The 19,602-nt window shown below is 41.9% G+C and overlaps 1 protein-coding gene across 1 annotated transcript; it reads right to left on the bottom strand.

Moving 5' to 3' along the window:
• Positions 1-330: 330 nt before the first annotated feature.
• On the bottom strand, positions 331-17,602 carry POGLUT1 (protein O-glucosyltransferase 1). Its single transcript, XM_063126784.1, has 11 exons — positions 17,465-17,602; positions 16,218-16,308; positions 14,623-14,766; positions 13,159-13,294; positions 12,885-13,006; positions 11,318-11,377; positions 8,750-8,849; positions 6,930-6,988; positions 5,263-5,430; positions 4,602-4,658; positions 331-2,690 (listed from the first exon to the last, which is right to left on the bottom strand). Exons 1-11 carry the CDS (start codon positions 17,541-17,543, stop codon positions 2,534-2,536), a joined length of 1,173 nt encoding a protein of 390 aa, XP_062982854.1. The 5' UTR covers positions 17,544-17,602; the 3' UTR covers positions 331-2,533.
• Between the last annotated feature and the right edge of the window lie 2,000 nt (positions 17,603-19,602).

The following is a 19,602-nucleotide window of genomic DNA, read 5'->3' as shown; positions in this document are numbered from 1 at the left end:
ATAATGTCTGGTTTTACCCACAGAGTTGCAGAGAACTGGGTTAAATTCCCCACTCAGCTCATTAAGGTTGCAATGGGGCTATGGAGAACCTAGCTTAGGTAGATCCTTCTATACTAGGGCAATCACTAACACCAAACAGAGGAAAATCTCTTCTTACTGGGGCATTCTTCCTTCTATAGCCACCAGTCATGGTGGATCTCCCCTCAGCACTGGGCAATCCCTTCACTTCTGCCATAAATCTACACCCCTTTATGTATATATACTCTTTTGTTCCTAAGTTACCTGGTGATTAGATGAGACACATCACAGGTACAAGGAAAATAAACAAAGATATACAGTATTTTATTTAAAAGACATAAAACAAGAAAGCTTATTATTTCAGATTGCTGTTACTTTACAAACAAGGTTTCTATACCGTTACTTTCAAAACCCAGCTTCTATATTGTTCGTGTTACCACCAATCATGTGTTAGAAGCCCTGGTTCCTAACCTAATCAAACATAAGCTAATTCACTTATCAAGCTCCTCCCAGTTAAGTCACAGGTCTAGCAAGGAGGGCTTGAAAAGCAGCCTTCTCTCTAGTAGGGCTTGACTTCCACCTGGAAACTTTAAGGCTGAAGTCTTCCGTTTGGTCTAGCCTGGGCAGGGCGAAGCCAGAGGAAACTCTGGTGGAGGTCCGTAGCGGTCCTGACGTGCAAATCGGTCGTCCGACCTGGGTATAGGGGCTCTCTTCAAGAGGCTTATCACAAGTCAATGACACTGAAAGAAGCAATCAAGTCATCCCTTAAAATTCTAAAACAAGTTTATATATATTTCCCTGTCTTTGGACCATCATCACCAGTTGATCTCAGGCTTCAACTCTTTCCTCTGAAGGTTGTTCCAGGAGTCTTTGTCTCCTCACCAGCAGACATTCTTCAGCCTCACATGCTCTCAACTTAGCTTCCTGGTCTTACAGTTGTTCTTCTTCCTGGCCATTGTATTCCTCAGCCTCCACAGCCTCTCACAAAGACACCTCTAGATGACTCTTCCTGAGGCAAACTCTCCCAGCAGCCTTCCCCAGATGCCTCTCAACAGCTTCTTAAATTTGGTCCAGTCAGAACTCTCCAGCCAAACACCTTTGGTGTGGCCACCATTCGGTCACACCACCTCTGTTCAAACTTAGGACCAATGGGCATCTTTAGAATGCTCAGTTATTCCCCAATCAGACTGAACCAATTTCGATGCTACTTTCCCATATATAAAAACAGAAATTTGGCCTCATTCCCTCTCAGTGGTAACAGTAACTGCTACTCCACCATCACATTATGGCTCAGTTCAGATAACACATTTCTCAATGGTGGTTTTAGAATTCCATGGTGCAGTTTTTACACCACCGTTGAGAAATGTGTTGCCTGGTGGGAAAACTCCACCCTATAGTGGAGGTTTTTTTTGGAAAACACTCCACACTGAATATCCATGCTGTGCAGAGGAGAGTTCCTGCACAACCATTGTGTTGCATGTTCTGTGGAGGGCTCTGTGGAATTTTCCGCTGCGTTGAGTTGACTTTTCCCACTGGCTACAGAGTTCCCTGGCAAGAGCAGTGAAAGGGGCAAGTGCTCCCCTAGGAGAGCTGACAGGATTTGTGTTTTTTTTTTTTTTTTTTTTGCAGCAATGGCTGATGGGATACCATCAGGAGGACCAGGGGAGGAGAGAAGGCAGAGGAACTGTCAATCAAACATCACAATGGAGTTTACTCAGCTCCACAGTAGCCCACAGTCACACAACGGTGGAGTTAGAACATGTTGTGTGGGATGAACCTCCTAAAAACTAAACCGCTGAGTGGAGTTTTCATACTGCATTGACTAATGTGTTGTCTGACATGACATACATTTATCTGACATGACATATATTTTTTTCTTGTAATATTTACCTCTTCAGTCACTGAAACAAAACATAACAGTTAAGCTTTAACCCCAGGTTTATCTGGCTATACTTTTACCTGGACCCTTTTACCCATGCATTTCCTGTTATGTGCATGCATGGAGCCATGCACTTCATAATCTCTTTCTAGGTCAATCAACTTTTGTTGAGGCCATATTTCATGTTCTTCCTTAAATTATTCTGATATGGTACACTGTGGGTCCACACACTAGTGTCTTAACACTAGACAAACACTGGATTAATTGTTGTACCATGATGATTCAAGAGACGATTCACTCACCATTGAGCTAGTATTGCTCAACTGATTCACCACAACACCAGATTAATCCCAATAAAGTCCTTTTCAGAAAGACTTCAAAAGCAAAGTGATGCTAGAACTCAGTGGAACTTAGCCTCCCTTAACTTATTTGAATAGTTCTGAAATTTTTACGAACCATGATAGAAAATTCTGGATCTGATAAGACATTTTGATTCAGTATGTAACAACATATTTTCTCTCCTTATACTTTCGTGGCATGAAATACAGAGCTTCTGTTGAACAAAACCAATGCTGGTCTTTGAATTTCACAATGTCTACAAGCCCTAGTCCTGAACTGAAAATGGAATGGTGTTTTCTACAGTTCTGTTTTGAAGTGTCTGGGAGATATCTCACTGTAGTTACTCTTCCGTTTAACTTTGTAAGTCAGGGTTTTGGAGTACTCAATCAGAAGTCTCTGCCAATAACAAGAGATGTCTTCCATTTGCAAGTGGTCCGTGATGAACTGGCGACCCCTAGAGGCAAGACAGACAAGTAACAAAGATGCCTACAGTTAGCTTTTATAACTCAAGAGCTACCTTAAGTACATACTTACAGTCCAGATGAAAAGTGGCTTAACAATTGATGCATCTCCTCCAGGGAACTGTAGTTCTGTGGGCGGCGGAGGGGAGCTAGAGACTTCAATCAGAACATTCTCATCCCTTTTAAACTAATCTCAGGAGATAAGCCATGACAGCTAAACCAAAATACAACTCAGGTATGTTTTTAGTGACAAATTCCAGTAGTGGTATTATGCTGTTCACTTGCAGCAAAAACAACAAAGAATGTCTGTGCCATATGAAAGATGTAATAAATGTCAATTGCATAAGCTTTCAAGTGCTACAGGCAACTTTTGCACATTTGATAGGTATATCCTCAATCCCAACAAAATTAAGGTACTATGAATGTGTCCATTGTTAAGGTGCCACAGGATTCTCATATGATCATAGTGCACATCTATCCCATAATAGATGGCACTTGCTGCACAGTAAACTGATTGTATAGAAAGGCCCTTAAATGTCAGAACTACTCAACTCTCGATGCCAATAACCTGTTTGGATGCCATTTGTTGATTTTAATTGCCACCACTGGGAAGCGGTTTTCTCTATTTTTCTCTGCACAGCAGCCACCCACTAAAATAGTTGAAGACCTACTTCAAATAGGATATCATATACATATTGCCTATATGTATGTATTTTGTTTTTAAATAAAACTTTAAATCCTATTATCTCCTGTATTATGGACAGTCATACCTTCTCATAAGGTTTCACATTATTTTAGCATTCAAAATGCAGCTCTCCTGTGTTTGGGAAAACGTGGTATTTGCCTAGGATAGCACACTCGTTGCTATGAGGATTGGTGATCATGGGTACCCACTGCATACTTCTAAACTAGCCTTTTCTCAACCTGGTGCCCTCCGGATGTTTTAGACTCCAGCTCTTAGGATTCCAGACCATTAGTAGTGCTGGTTGGGACTGATGGGAGTTGCAATCCAAAACATCTGGAGGAAAGCAGATTGTGAAAGGCTGTGATCTGCTCAGTCACTTTCCCAGTTCAGATGTGCTTCTCTTTTTAAAAGCAACAAATTGGAAGACTCTCCTTCCTGTTCCTCTCCCAACAAAGCCCCAACCATATCGTGAACCTTGCTTAGGTTTTTCCTAACTATTCTTTGTAGGCTATGTACACGCACACACACACACATTCCTCCTTTCACTAGAGCATACACTCCACTCAGGACTTCGTTTTGTTTTTGTCCTTAGAAAAGGGCAAGCTACAGCACAGCAAGCTTCCTGCCTTACCCCCAATGTATTAGTTCTGGAGACACTAGATTGCCACTGAAAAAGGAATTTAGGATGGCCGGATCAGACTTTCAGCAGTCATTAAGAATGTTGCTTTAGCAAACAATTCTTTTTGGTGCCCAGCAGTGGGAACATCATTTCATGGAAGTTACTCAGATTTACAAGGGGTATTTAATTTTTGTGATCCCCACCCAAAGTATGTCATACTTTTCTCCAGCTTAAACCTGGAGTTGGATAATTAACTGCAAGAGAATTGGATTTGGATCAGGATCTGGATGAAAAAGAACTACTGATTTGAGGGACTCTGGAGATGGGGTGCAAATTAATTGAGGAATTGGGTGATTTGGCAGAGACGTTCACTGGCTTGTCTCCTATGACATTTAAATACATCCTAGTAATTATTTCTAAATTTGCATCTATATAACTAGCAATTCTGCAAAATATTGACACACTTAGCCACATTGGTTGGCTGGGAAATACTGGGTGTTATAAGACTTTTTCTGTCTAAACATGCATAGGATTGTGCCTATTCTCAGGCTTCTCTAGCAACACTCCTGCCTGTAATTTTTTTTTTAAAAAAAAGCTTACCTTTTTGAAATTTCTTGGGCTACATCATCATTTTTGCTCACAAATGCCAATAGCTCCCTAAAATAAAGGTGGTAAGTTGTCACATTGTGAATGAATACAGATCAAAAGGTTGCTAATAAAATTCTCAAAACAGAGGTAAAGCTGGATTATTGGATAATTTGTTTTCATTGGCTTTTGGGGCATTTTTTGCTTTGTAATTTGTGCTTTAAGCTATATTATATTATTAGAATTTACGATTTTGTGTGTTCTATTTTGTAAGCTGAATAGAGAGGATATAGTCCTATAACATGGCCTAAACTTAATTTAAATAAATAAATCGCCTTTGCTTTAACTACATCACTCCAACATCTAGAACATGTTCTTCTATACAATATTCTTCTACCTCTGGGGTTCCTTTACAGAAAATGAGACACACACATCCCTTTGCTACTGAAATCAGCCAATGGATACGTCTAATGTTTCCTTTGGAATGAGACAAAGAAACATGAAAATTAAGTTTATTACCATTGTACTCTAAGTATAGCCAAGTTCCATTGCGGTGTAGAAAGATAAAAATTTTATTTTTCTGCACTAACACCAGAGAACTCATTATGGGGCACATATAAATGCCATTAAATACACACAGAGTGAGAGAGAGAGAGAGTTAGTTTTAATTTCTTACCTTACATCAGAGAGATCAGATTTGACTGGAATGTAGTGAACCCAAGGTTTCAGCTGTGGGTAGAAGAATTCCTGCCAATCTTCCCCGACATGAAAGATCAGAGAGCCACAAAGAAAGAGGTGCTTGAAGCGGAAACTGGCTGCTACACCTCGGAAATTAAAAAGGTATCTATAATTAAAAAAGAAATATGTCATTTTAGAATATTACCTCTCCTTCAGTAATTAGTGGACTTCACTCAACATTCAATAAAAGTGGTTTATGGAATTGCTATGGATTTAAACTCACTATGACTCGTCGTGATAAACAGTTTACTTATTTTAATAAAAGCTTGTATGCTTTTTAAAGAAATACTGTGACCATAGTTTAGATAAAAAAATAATCATAGAAGGAGAAGGGATTTCCTATGTACTACATGAAGTGCTTAACTGAAGGGTCATGTGAAAACAGCATATTCCGTTTGAACCTTAATTCGGAGGAGACAAAATTAAAGGCCACAAATCAAGAGTTCAGCAGCCTCAGTTGTTGCATACACGGTAAGTGCTTGCACTTTTCTGTCTGGGTTTAAATCCCTATCCCCAGCGAGTACATATAAATAAGTGAATACACTGTAAAAACACATTTATATAAATCTAAAATATATTTCAGATAAAAACCCCACCAGTGCCTAAGCATTTGCAATTACAGTACAGACTTAGCCTGTAGAAGGAAGGGAAGTTACATCAAAACAGAAATGGGGAAGAGTTACTACATTCAGAAAGAGCCTCCAAGTCAGAGAGTCCCTCATTTCTATTCCAGGCATCGTTTTGCTCTTCCCAAGAGACTGCAAAGAAGACATTTAATATACTAGCATCTCAGTATCATTATCTACACAAGGCACCAAAATCTCTCACAGAGATGCCCTTGGGACTTGAGATGACAGAGTGCCTTGGGCTTGCTGCATCAGAGGAACTACAGATATCCTAAGGAGTATAATCATATCAGCTACTTATTATCACTGAGTGGCACAGAGGGGATAGAGTGGTTCTTTGGGATTCCTTGAACGTCTTCCGAATTACAGTAAAAAATGCAGCTGTAGACCAGATAGTTTTCATAAGTGGTGGAGTGGACAAACAGTTCATGGTGGCACCATTGCAGATGAGGTGGGATTATTGAGAAAGTTAGCACAGCACCAACACATTCGACATATTGCTGCCCATAATTCTGGCCACAAACTATTGGGGCATCTTCTTTTTTGTGGCAAAGCTGACATCAAGGCAGAGGGGGGTAACAGCAGCAGCCTGAGGGTAAGAATTATGGGGCAGCTTAAACTGCCAACTAGTGGAACATGGGAAGATACCATGGCCTAGTTTTGGACTATAAACTTTCCAATATCTATTTTAATTTAATGGGGAGATGAAAATGTTTTAATAGATTCTACATAGACAATGCGATCCTACGTATGTCTACCAGTAGTAAATCACATTGTCTTCAGGTAGGGGTAGGCAACCCTTTTGGGGCCCATGCACACATTTCACAATTTGTGAAACTGTCCTGACACAACACAAAATGGTTCGTTGTGACATGGCTCGTCACAGACAGGTAAAATGACCAAAAGAGACAGGGTACAAGGCAAACACTCACTTTGCTTTGAACTTGTCCCAGAATTACTGCTTGAATCAATTACTTACTTGTATTTACAATGGTCTACTAGTGGGACTTCCTTAGCCGGTGGCTTCCCAAGAGTGTCCTTTTAACAAGAAAGAAAGTATACTTTAAACTTTTGTTATCGATTACCGTCCTACTGACTATAACCAAAAGTGATCTACAAATAAACACAAGTATAGTTCCCACCTCCCACCCTCTTCTGAATTGATTTTCAGAAGGGCACAAGGTTAAGGTCACTCTTTGTAAGTAACTTTAAATAAACCTGGGAATCTAGCAAAGAAATATACAGATCATTAATTTTCTAATGGTGAAAACCTATACACACTTACTTGAAAGTAAGCAACATTGAACTCACTGGTAATTAATTCCAAATAAACATCCACAGGTTGCACATATTAATCTGTTATTTATTTATTTAATATACTGCCCAACAGCCTAAGTTCTCTGGGCAGTTTACAACTAAAACCATAAAATCCAGTTTAAAACTTTCATGACTGCAAAAAGCCATCATCTTTCCTAATCAATATTCCTGCCTTGTGTGTATCTGAAGCTTCATACTTCATTTACTGCTGGTAAGACATGCCCAAAGTCTGTTCATCACATCTTCTTTATAAAGAAGCTGCACAGTTTCCTCACAATTCAAAGCACAGGAATAGTCAATTACAAGGTCTTAGGATTTTGAAGCTTCACAGCAAACACTCACCATCACCTAAATTGTAATTCCATACCTGGTTATCGCTCTTTCTATCCTGTGAAATCCAATGCTGGCATTTAAGCAGAGAAGTCCCAGATCACCTTTACCTCTTCCAAAACATACTACATTATCTTAAGTATGGTACAGACACTAGTATAACTAGGACTAGGTAGCATAGGCTCTTAACCACAGAGATGGAACCGGCGCACCACAAAACAAGACATCAAGAAAATAAGCTTGGGTCTGCCCTAAGAACAGGTAGGAACAGGTAGTTATGGCCATTAGACAAATTCCAAAGTGAGCATCTTGATGAAGAACAAATTAGCTAAAAGTTAAGCCAGCAAGAGATGAGACACTTGACAAAATCAGAATCAGTCTGACATGTTCATATTAGAACATCACCAAACACAAATACATTAAGTAGGAATACATTCTGTCTGCACTTAGATTAGTTACCCCTTAAGACAGGGATGGGTAACTTGTGGCCTTCCAGATGTTTTGGGCTACAATTCCCATCATCCCTACCCAGCATAGCCAATGGTGAGTGATGATGGGAGTTCTAGGCCAAAATGTTTGGGCAACCACAAGTTGCCCACTCTTGCCTTAAGGCAATGTAACCACTCACAGTGATGCCTGATTTTAAAAAATACCACTGAGCATGTAAAAGGAGCATACATTTCTTTCAGGGTTACACCCAGCTGGTGTCATATTTACATCCGGTTGCATGCAGCATTAGCCCAGTTGGAACTCACAGCCCAGTTGGATGCTGTACTGGTGTGTTGATGCTGCACGTGGAGAACCCGGCCTCTGATTTAAACAGGACACAGTTAAATTTCTTTTACCTGCCCAGTGGCACTTTTAAATCAGATCCTTAGGAGAACTAAGGAGGAACGAAACAGGAGGGAATTCTCCATCCTTTTTCAATACATTCTTACTAATGTATGGAGATCCTAACCTATACTAGTGACTGGATTTATGGAACCATTTGATGGCATTTTTATAATGGCAGATTAACAGAAAGAGATCTTCTCCATATCCCTAAAAGTGTCAACCTTCTTATTGCTGATGCCAGTCTTTTACAGAATGGTTATATAGAAGAATACCCCCTTATATAAGAGAAAGGAAAGAGTTGGCTATAGCGGTAGTTACTTTTTCAGATTTCCAGGCTTGGTTTTTAGTGTACTCTGCATCAACAAGGTCTGGATTTTCTCGAGAAAGAAGAATGAGTGGATCCCGCTCTGAACTTGTCCTACCAAAGAAAACACACACAAATCTGTTAGACAATGTTGAGCCATCTCTTGAGGTCCAGATGACCAAACAGCCAGACAAAAACCTGAGCCACTTTATGAAATCTAATAGGAAATTATCTGAGAATGACAGTTCCCATTGAAAGATCAAACAATTTATGAAAACCATGTGGCGGAGGGGTGATGACAGGAAGCTGAAACGCATGAATTGTTTTTGGTTCAACAGGACATTGTTGCCTTGCTTCATCACATCCAAAATAGAATTTCTGCACCAGCCTTCCCAGCATTAAGGAAATATGAAAGTTCTGTTTGGATAGAAGAAAGTAGAGTAAGAGCAGGAAGTGGAAGACACTAGCACTTCCTTCACCTCATCAAAGCGTATGCTGCTCTCAATCTTTGGACCAAAAACTACCCAAACGCATGAAAAATATTGATACCTGAAAATTTCAGTACTACAGCATTATTTTTTTAAAAAAACAACCTAGGTAACAGTAAGTTAATGTTTACAAAGTAACGATAATGTCATGTCCCCACTGAAGGAATCCACCTCAGCAAAAGAGCTGGAGCTCCCAGAAACTGAGGGTACCCCAGATCAATGATTGTCACCAGACCAGGAGGAGCCTGGGCTCTTGGGAGACGGCTGCAGGTCCATCCCCAACAGGGTGGGGGGATTCTGCCTCTGAGGCAGAGGCTGAGCAACCCCCTGGCGCTCAGGAGCATTGTTGCCTCAAACAAGAGGCCCATAGGGCTCCAGTAAGGACTCCTCATGAGCAGAGAGCTCTAATGTACTGCAGCTGGGCTCTGGGTGGAGCTCAGCAGGCTCTGGTGTTAAAAGCTGTGTCTGCCTAGCATAATTAGAGGGGCATTTCAAGAAATCATTGTAATGGTCGCCATCTTGGAAAATGGTGTCCCAAATTCAGTTTTTGCATAATAACTGTTATTTGTAATCTCACAGAAGAGATATCTCAGTACAAAATTAAAGAGCATAAAATTTGCTAGGAAAAAACTCATCATCTATCTTTTCATAGGAGCAACCCTTGTCCAGATATTAAGGTTTTATTCATAGCCATTGGTCTGAGAAGTCAACACGATGCACTATCCACCCTCATTTCAATCTTGCACTTTGTGTTGCAAGTCTGAAACTTTCAGAGGTCATATTTTACACCTTTCTCAACAAGAATATTACTGAGGCATCAATTGGGGGTGGGGAGGGAGTTAGTAAAAATAATGCAACATTTCCATAAGAGGCTGATTTATTCTTTCTGGATCAGGGTTTAAGATCATTAAAGAAATCTGTTTCCTGCATAGTAAATGCATTACATTATCTTGTAACACCCCAAAAATGACATCTCTGTGTGTGTGTGTTTAAAAAAATAGACAGAGCTTAAACGTTTGTTTTTAGTGAATTTAGTCATTAAGAGGCTTGTAATGAAAACAATGTCTCTTGAGTCCTTAGGAAGCATCAGCAAGCATTTTTTAAAACCCCAAAGTAAATATTAATAATCTCTTATGTACAAAATATCCCTTTAATAAATTAATGTTAAATAGTTAATTGTTTCTCTAGTGCTAGTGCCCATTTCACACCTAAACCTTATATACCAGGCTTCTAGGAGGTTTTATTGTATTTTAAGAGAATTGGCAGCAGCAGAAAAGGCTCAGTTTGGAAAACTCTTATGTTATAGTGGCAGGGAGTTCCATAGGCTCTGAAATATGAGCAATTTGCTAGAAAAAGAAGACACCCCATAAGTGAGATTGCCCATTGAAGGGGCAGTTTCCCCATACGTGGTGGCAGTGGTTGGATAGGACATTCCCCAGAAGCACATTAAATGCTGCGTTCTCTAACAACATGACAACTCCCATACATGTATCTTAGGAAAAGGAAAGGAACCTCTTGTGCAAGCACTTGCCTCATTGCTGACTCCTAGAGGGACGCCTGCTTTCGCTGATGTTTTCTTGGCAGACTTTGTAGCGGGGTGGTTTGCCATTGCCTTCCCCAGTGGCAGTTACCTTTCCCCCAGCTAGCTGGGCACTCATTTTACTGACCTCGGAAGGATGGAAGGCTGAGTTAACCTGAGCCAACTGCCTGAGAACCAGCTTCTGCTGGGATCAGGCCATGGGGAGAGTTTCGGCTGCAGTAACTGCTGCTTACCACTCTGCGCCACACGATGGAATGTTTGGTATGGAATGGAATATGTTTGGTATCTTAGGCCAAACATATTCCATTTGTAACAACCATATCTTTCTGCATGACACAGTGCATAGTCCTAGGCAGGATCTACACTACTGCTTATAACAGTTTATAATGGTTATGACAACTGTTCAGGCCCAGGACACATTACATATACTGCTTTCATACCGTTTTTAAAGTTTTATATCCTACTTGGTGTAGACCGGCCCCATGTCTTGTTATGGGCTACTGTGGTACTAAATCAGTAGTATCAAAGTGTTTGGAAGTGGAAATTGGGCTCACCTGGATCCTCGGAAATAGGCTTTAGGGATTTTCTTCTTCCAGGGCCATTTTTCTGCAGAGCTAAGGATTTTTTGATCAATGCAGGGTATTAAAAATGCAGAACATCTTAGTATATGCACAGAAATTAATCCTATTTGTCAGAAATTCTTCTTTGGTTGCTGGTCAAGTCATCTCACCTCAGTCTTGTGATATATTATAGTGCCGTACCCTATTCTAACAAGATATTTGACACTTCTATTCATGTGCCACTTCCTTCACATCTACAATTTGACGCAATCAAAAAAACCTGGTCAATCCCTTTCACACTTGAGAATTGATGCATTTATTTCCATCGCAGCAGGATAAATGCTCAAATAAGCGATTGCAGTGAAAGGTTGAGAAAATCAGCAAGCCAATCACCAGGTGAGAAAAAAGCACTGTATTTATTTTTTTAAAGTAGAACATTTGTCTTTAAGGGCGCAATCTTATGCATGATTAGACAGAAGAAGAAAAAAGATCTACAACTCCCAGCTTCAGTTATATGACTTTTTTCTGTCAAACCTGCATAAGATTGCATCCAAAAGCATTTTGGGTTGGTTACAAATGGTACTATTCTGCTCCCCAAAGGGCTGTTTTACAGCTTGCACAAGTGTGTTGCATGAGAAAACTGAAACAAAATCCAAAAGTGATCTACTGCTTGTGCAAGAGGTTGTGCAAGCCCTTACAAGCAGAGGGGGGAAGGGTAACAGAGAGAGAAAAGAGAGTGGCCCTGTCCACAGCCACCTTGCAGCCCTCAGCACATTACTCTGCCAAGGGAATGCAGCTCCCTCAACAGAAAAATGTCCACCACTACTGCACTAACATTACAGGAACTCTTGCACCTGGCTATCCTACTTACTGTTAGATCTGGGCAAAGTTCTCCCTGTCCTATGTGCTAACTTCTGTGTGGATTTCCGCCAATTTGGCCTGATAAAGTCCAAAAGATTAAACCTGGGTAGATGCACCTAAACCAGAGGTGGAGAACCTCTTTCAGCCCGAGGGCTGAATTCAATTTCAGAGAAGCTCTCAGGAGCCACTTCAAAGTAGTGGTAGACCTGAACACAAAGGGGACAGGGCCAAAGGTAAACAAAAATACCCCTTCCCCAAACCATCATACTGTAGCTGAAAGCTCTTACTGCTAAGGCATTTCAGTCTTTTAGAATGGGTAAAAACTGCACAAAAGCTTAGAAACCACCAAATAACCAGTAGTGAGGTGGAAGGGGTGTGGGGCCAAGTAAAGTGGTCATCCGGGTACCCCCAATGGCCCAGATTAGGACTCCAACCCTCAGACCTGATATTCCATCCATTAGAACTTGTCTAACACCTTGACCTAAAGAACTTACATGGTTTGTGGATGTTGTAGGCTGCGATGTCATGCATCCTTAATTTCCAATTTGCAAAGTACAATTTATATCTCAATAAACATGTCTCAGAATGAAGGGAATTTAGCTTGATATGGGTGCAAGGCTCAACTAAAAAAGACATGCATAATTAAATTTGAGGACCCCTCTCTTTTAAAACAACAGCATAGTTCTCTCCAGCGATATACCTTTTGAGTTCCTCTCTCATTAGGTCCCAACGTCCTAGGCCTGTTGGATAAATAGGCCAAACAGCTGGTCCCCCTTCCCAAAATGTCCAGGCAGGATACATAATATCATAATATTCCGAAGTCTTTCAGAAAATGAAAAGAGAGGAGCACATTAGTTAGAGAAAAATGTCTTATTTAAAAATCAATTCAAGAGAAATTGGAAGAGATTCAATTCAACACCAGAGCTGTTCCCATCTAGTATGGCTGAGGGGGTAACAGCTATTCTGTCTCTCACCTTACTGAAGGAGAAGACGGGCACTCTTGGTTTCATCCATTTAGGTACCTGGGGGTAGTCTCGCACATTGACTACCATCTCCATATCTGGAAGGTCGTCAATGATCTCCAAGATGAAATGCTCAACCCCACTACATCTGCAGAGAGTTCAATGCAAGGGGAGCAGCCTTGAGAATGACACATCATGCCAATGGAAGAACTTTCCACGTATTATGAATTACAGGCCTGAATATCCACACAACTGAACCCTTAACCTCAATTACATCGTGTCCTTTGAAAACATTTACCCAGAAGGGGGTGAGGCAAACTATTGCAAGAGCTTGAGTTAAGAGCCAGGAAGTTCATTACTTGAATTTCACCTATAAATACAATGGTCTTCACCGGCTTTCGCCAACCCTGATGCTCTCCAGATGTTTGGACTTCAGCCCCAGCCAGCATGGCAAATGGGCAGGAATGCTGGGAGCAGTAGTCCATGAAGGGGATATGGTGACTGGCCTATAGTTGTTAACATCTTCCTGGTTAGGCTTTTTCAGGAATGGTCTAATTACTACCTCCTTTAAAGCAGCTGGCACCCCTCCTTCTCTCAAGGAGGAATTTATACCTCCTGGACCTAGCTGGACATCCCTTCCTTATTAGATGTAATAAGCCATGAAGGGCAGGGGTTAAGCACACAAGTGGTTGACAAGACCTGTTCAATCACCCTAGCCAAGTCCTCAGATCTCAACTCGTGAAAGTCATCCAATAATCCAGGCATCCAGTCAATGCTCTAGATACCTCTATTAACTGTGGTGTCCAAGTTACGACTGATGCAAGCAACTATCTTCAAAGTGTCACATAAACTCATCACAGTGTACTACTAAGAGTTCCACCATCTCTCTCCCTGGCCCAGATTGCAGCTGGCTGGGAAGCGCTTGGAAAAATTCTGCTGGACAACACTGAGATGTTACGGGAACAGCAAGGCATATCAAGGCGACACACAAAAGGCCCAGGGATTGAGGTGAGAGGAAAAAACAATGAGCGTACATAGCAACATTATTGAGAACAATCTTGAGAACATAGCTTTTTTAAAAAACTACCTACCATTATAAACCAAGCTGGGTGTACTTACAAGCCCCTTCTGACACCCACACAACTCCTGTTTTAGACAACTCTGTAACTTATCCCTTTCAATTATCCTTGTTTCCCAGAGGTATTTATTCCCGATTTCTTTCAGCTTCTAACCCACATCACCTCCTCATACAACTAAAGTGCACCGTCAATATTGATTTCTCAGAAAAGCAAATGCAATTTCTACATTTCAGGCAAAGCAATGCCTCATCAGTTTCTTCCTCTTAGACTGGAATTTAGCCCTTTCAAACATTTTGTGCTCAATGACCCATAGGTTAAGGAGGCTAGGGAGATTTTCCTGTCATTGTCATACCCACCCCCAGCTCTCTCTGATGGATAGATTTTGTATCACTCTCACCTTGCTGGGAACATGCAATCGTGCTCACGGTACAACTTCTTCTCAACGATCTGGTAGTGTGTCCCAAGCCTTCGACTGATGGCTTCTGACAGCAACTCCTTAGAGATCCCCTCTTGAAAAGGAGCCAAGTCCTGTTCCCTAACTCTAAGGTAAGAGAGATTCTATCAATCATTAAACACATTAGGGAAAATTAGTATAACAACATGACTTTCAGGAAGGGTTTCTTGCTTGGTAAGGTTCAGTATCAGCTCCAGGATGGTCCTACCATTAGGCTGATGGAGGGATTGGTGTCAAGCAGCAGACACTGAGGGGTGGGGTGAAAGGGCAGCATCCACTGGGGGTGGCTGAGCCCTCCAGCCATTCCCATTCTCTTGAGCCAGCACCCTGGCAGAACTGCTTGTTTATTGTTGGCCTGGGCTATTGGTTTGTCTTACCTAGTCACCTTTTTCCAATGGGCCAGTTCACATGACAAAGCCCACTGTAGTTTATTTAAGCCACAGTAGGCTGCGGCATGTGTGGGTGGCCACTCTGAACATTCAAGCTATGACTGTGACTTGTGTTATCCGAACCTGGTGAAGGTTGGATGTTGCCAAGGTTAAGAAACCATCTACAACCCTAAAATAGTCTAAGGTTTCTGGGTGGTTCGCCAGGTTCAGAAAAACACAAAAAGCCGTAGTTGGGACTTGAATATTCAAAAGTCACTAAGCATATGCTGGCACATGCTGCAACTCACCTGTGGCCATGGTGGGCTGTGGTGAGTGTGCAAACCTGGTCAATGTGTCACAGACAGACCTACTTTGCACACAACATTAATCCATAGTTTATTTAACTCATGGGCTGTTGAATTCTGGGTTGTGCAGACGTGCTAACATACCATGGTTTGTTCCCATGAACAATCTAGAAAGAGAACCCATGGTTTGTCAGATCTGACTTTTACTCCCTTAAGCATACAGGAACAATCTACCATATGACATGTTAAATGCATGTTCTGGGTTACTCAAGAAAGAACCTTTGCAGATGAGCTTGATGTAAACACATGTATGGCAACTTGAAAACTGCAGGCATAAACAGAGTTAAAGCAAAAAGGTGATGGCAGCCTACCAATCAGATAGCAGTTGTGACACAAGTGGCACAGTGAAGTTCACACAAACAGTAAGCCAGAATTTCTAACAATTGTGGCTTATAGTAATGAGCAAGTGTGCTGGTACGTGCTGCCTGATTAGATGTTCCTGCTTGCAGGAGCGAAGTAACAAGAAACTTACCAGCAACAGACAGTTGCTTGTACCATCCAAACCTAAACTCCTGACTAGCCAGTTTGTAATTGGCTTCTTCAAGGAGCAACAAGCCAGGTCTGTGTTCAAATTTAATGCTAAGCTTTCTATTGTTGGTAAGTCCCTGCTTACTTTAACTGTTCCCACTTGCAAGAAGAGCACCTTTCTATTGCTGGTAGGTTCCTGAAAACTTTAGTTGCTCCTGCATGCTTATTACTGGTATCCCAGAATTCACAGCAATTCTGGCATGCCATTTTGTGTGAACGAGGCCAGTGTCACTCTGTAAATATAAACTGAACCATTAGAAACGCTCAAGCCCTTTACCTTTGGTGGCAGAGACAGTTTTCCTTCATGCATGGTGTATAGTTCTGCACAGCTCTGTCAATCTGAACCAGGTATTTCTTCCAGTTTGTATCTGAAACATAGGCAGGGTTACATTCTGATCAATCTTGCAACCATCATGAATGCCAAGCCCTATGAGACAAAGCCCTATGAGGAGAGACTGAAAGAACTAGCCATGTTTAGCCTAGAAAAGATCAGATTGAGGGGAGACATGATAGCATTAGGCTGTTTGCCTCAACAATATTTGCAGTTTATCCTGCTGCAAATTTTGGAGGACACTGATATGCCAGAGACTGATATCCTCCAAATAAGTGACCAACAAGGAGTCCAAGCAGCGGAGGCTGGTGGCTCTGATGTCAGTGAGTCGGTGAATCCGCTCTGGGTTTCAGTCAGAACTGTAAAGGAGCTATCAAAGGTGATCGTTCCTTTCGAGGTCTGACTGCAACCCAGAGCAGTTTCATCGCCCCACCAACGTCGGAGCCACCAGCCTCCACAATCATCTGTGTTCACGCCAAAGGGAGGGGACTGCTTCAAATATATTGCAGCATTAATACTCCAAGTGCCACAATATCCTTTATTGTTTCTGTACATTTGAAGAATACCATATACTCAAAAGAGTGTTTAAAATGCAAATCTGTAACGGAGCTGAATCAATTTTAAGATTTTTGTCTCCGAGTCTACTTCACCACTGATTCCTCACTTTATCCCGGCAGGAGAAAAAGTAGCTTACAAATGTAAACACTACATTTATGGTTTTTATGGGTAAGATTTCCTTCAGTCATTCCGTCTCTCTCCCTTTCTCTTACACGTACACACAGCTATGGAGCTTAGCCATGCTAGTATTTAAGTTTGGCAAATGAACTTCTGTTTGTTGTACGCTAGTTGGAGAAGCAGGAAGCAGCTGCAGAATGTTACGGGGAGGAAGTTCCAGGAGACGTTTCGAACTTCTGCAGAACAAAGAGAAGGGAACCGGTTCAGGGATATTATTTTGGCTTTGGGGGTATGAATGGTTCTAGACAGCCAGGATGGAGACCGCGAGCAAAGATTGCAGGCGCCCATATCCTGGCGGTGCGAAGCAGGAGTTGCTAGTTCACCCCCGAACCAGCTTTTTGCAAGCCCAAACTGTAACAATGAAACGCACTTCCGAGCAAGCGTGGACAGCCTGCGTGTACAACACAGGCACAGCCTCGCTTGAAATCAGCGCCCGATCAGTACTGCCTTCCACTCACCTGCGGAACTATTCCCCCAGCAAAGAACGAACACAGCAGCCACTTGCAGCAGCCCTAGAGACAGCTGCTGATGCTCCATCGCGCCTTCTCCAATCACAGCGCCTGCGCGCGAGCCATCAAATCCACCGGCGTTCCATTAGAACACTCCGTTTGAAGGGGGGGGGGGAGGGAAAGAACGGAACGACTCCGTTAGCTCCACCCCGCTTACTGTCACTACGCAAGCGCAAAAAGGACAGGCATCCTCGCGTTGATTTATGGGGGCTGTAGTTTACTTGTAGCAAATATACAAAATAAAAATAGGTGAATAGTTGTCTTTTCATACCGCAGATCTTCGGATGTTTGAAACCGAAATGCATGTTTCATATGAATATCATACTCCGATACGTATTTACTTAGGAGTAAATCCCAGCGAACTCAATGGGCCTGTTTTTAAACAAACATCCGTACACGTGAACGAATATGGCTACACGTGAACGAGCCAGGTTCGTCTATCTGGGCTTTCTGTCGACAAGCACTCAGGCTAGCCCCGGGATTAAGGCGCGGGGAGGGGGGTTCTGCCGCCTGTGGTCCGTCTCCTCCGGACGGCACAGTTCCGCCCTCTGCAATCCAATGTTTGAATGGAATCCCAGGCGTGCTTTTTTGGAGCTCATCCCATGACTCCAATGAACGGCGCTTATTCGACTCCTAAATGAGGATGCGCAGGATTGCGCCTTTCCCGCCTCGGAAAGGAGGCCGTCCACTTGTTCTCGCAGGGGAATGGAATAGGGGTGTCTCCGCTGTCCGGCCACATTGCGATTGTATGCAGGCAGAAGGTTCGCCCCTGGGCAGGGGTCGGGCCTTAGTGCTTAGGCTACAAGCCTATGCATGTTTAGACAGGAAAAAAAGGCGTACATGTTGGCTGGGGAATGCTGGGAGTTGTAGGCCCTTGTTCCTATCTAGATATGCGTAGGATTGCACCCTTTTGATTTTTTCAAAGTAACAATGAACTGTAACAAATCCAAATATACCACATGTGAGTCAATTTCTTTACACTCAGAATCTATGTGGTATAAGCAAGATTTTCTGATAAACATATCACACCATAAAGTTCCATGTGTTTTAGGAGGTTGTCATGATATTTTTTTTTTTTACAATATTAGTGAATTCAAGAAATGGATAATGTAATAAATAAAAAGTGTAAATTTCTACTTGGTCTCTTCTTACCTGAAGGTGTTTAGTGAGTTTCTCCGTTAGTGCAGGGTCCCAAATTTTCTGCTTCTATATGATAAGAGAAAGTTCATTTGCTGATTTCCAGTTTGCAGCTATGAGTGATTTATTTTTCTTAATTATTACTGTTGTTTGGGAAACTCCCCTAACCTGATAGGGAAGGGACGACTTCACAACCTGTCCAGACACAGAGATTCTTTATTAACTATGCGCATAGGAGAAAGCCCTCACCCCATACAAACTGATGGCGAAAACCCTCTGCCCATCATCCACATCAGCATACATTTATACTCATCAAAGTTGCTTTGATGAAGTCATACTTTTCCCTCCTCCCTCCTGTGACTGATCACAAGTCCCATACATGTTTCATAAACAGAAACCCATTCTTACATAAACAATGCCATATTTTGGCAGCCTATGACCAGTACAAAAAGTTGCATTCTGTTCTTTGATAAGCACCTGAAGGAGAAATAGGAATTCCAGAGTATGCTCTGCCCCTTCAGAAATGCCTAGTCAGAGAGCTCTAGTTGGTAAATAAATTAAACCATGCGCGTCTCCAAGTCTGTGTTCCTAAACACAAGCAGAGTGTTTATGCAAAAAGTAACATGTAACCCTGGCAGATAAGGAGCTAAGAGATCAAGACAGCCTTGAGGCTTTCTGTATCTTGTTGTTTTTAAAGGCACGAAGGTGGGGGCTAGAGGGAACGTGTCAGGAGTGTGTTTGAGCAATTTATTCACCTCAAATTGGGGGGCTTCAACAGGGGCATTTTCAGATTTCCTTATCACTGCTACTCTGTCTTTGTATGTATTTAGTGACAGTGCTGTAAACACTGGTGACAGCTTTACAGCCCTCTCTTATGCACAGCTACTTAGAATGAAGTCCAACTCTGTTCAAATAGGGATTTAATACGCTCTATCAGACTTCCCTACCGT

This window comes from Elgaria multicarinata, chromosome 5 (genome assembly GCF_023053635.1).
Source record: "Elgaria multicarinata webbii isolate HBS135686 ecotype San Diego chromosome 5, rElgMul1.1.pri, whole genome shotgun sequence".
Classification (NCBI taxonomy): domain Eukaryota; kingdom Metazoa; phylum Chordata; class Lepidosauria; order Squamata; family Anguidae; genus Elgaria; species Elgaria multicarinata.
The sequence above is the reverse complement of the archived record's forward strand: the minus strand, read 5'-3'. Positions and strand labels throughout refer to the sequence as shown.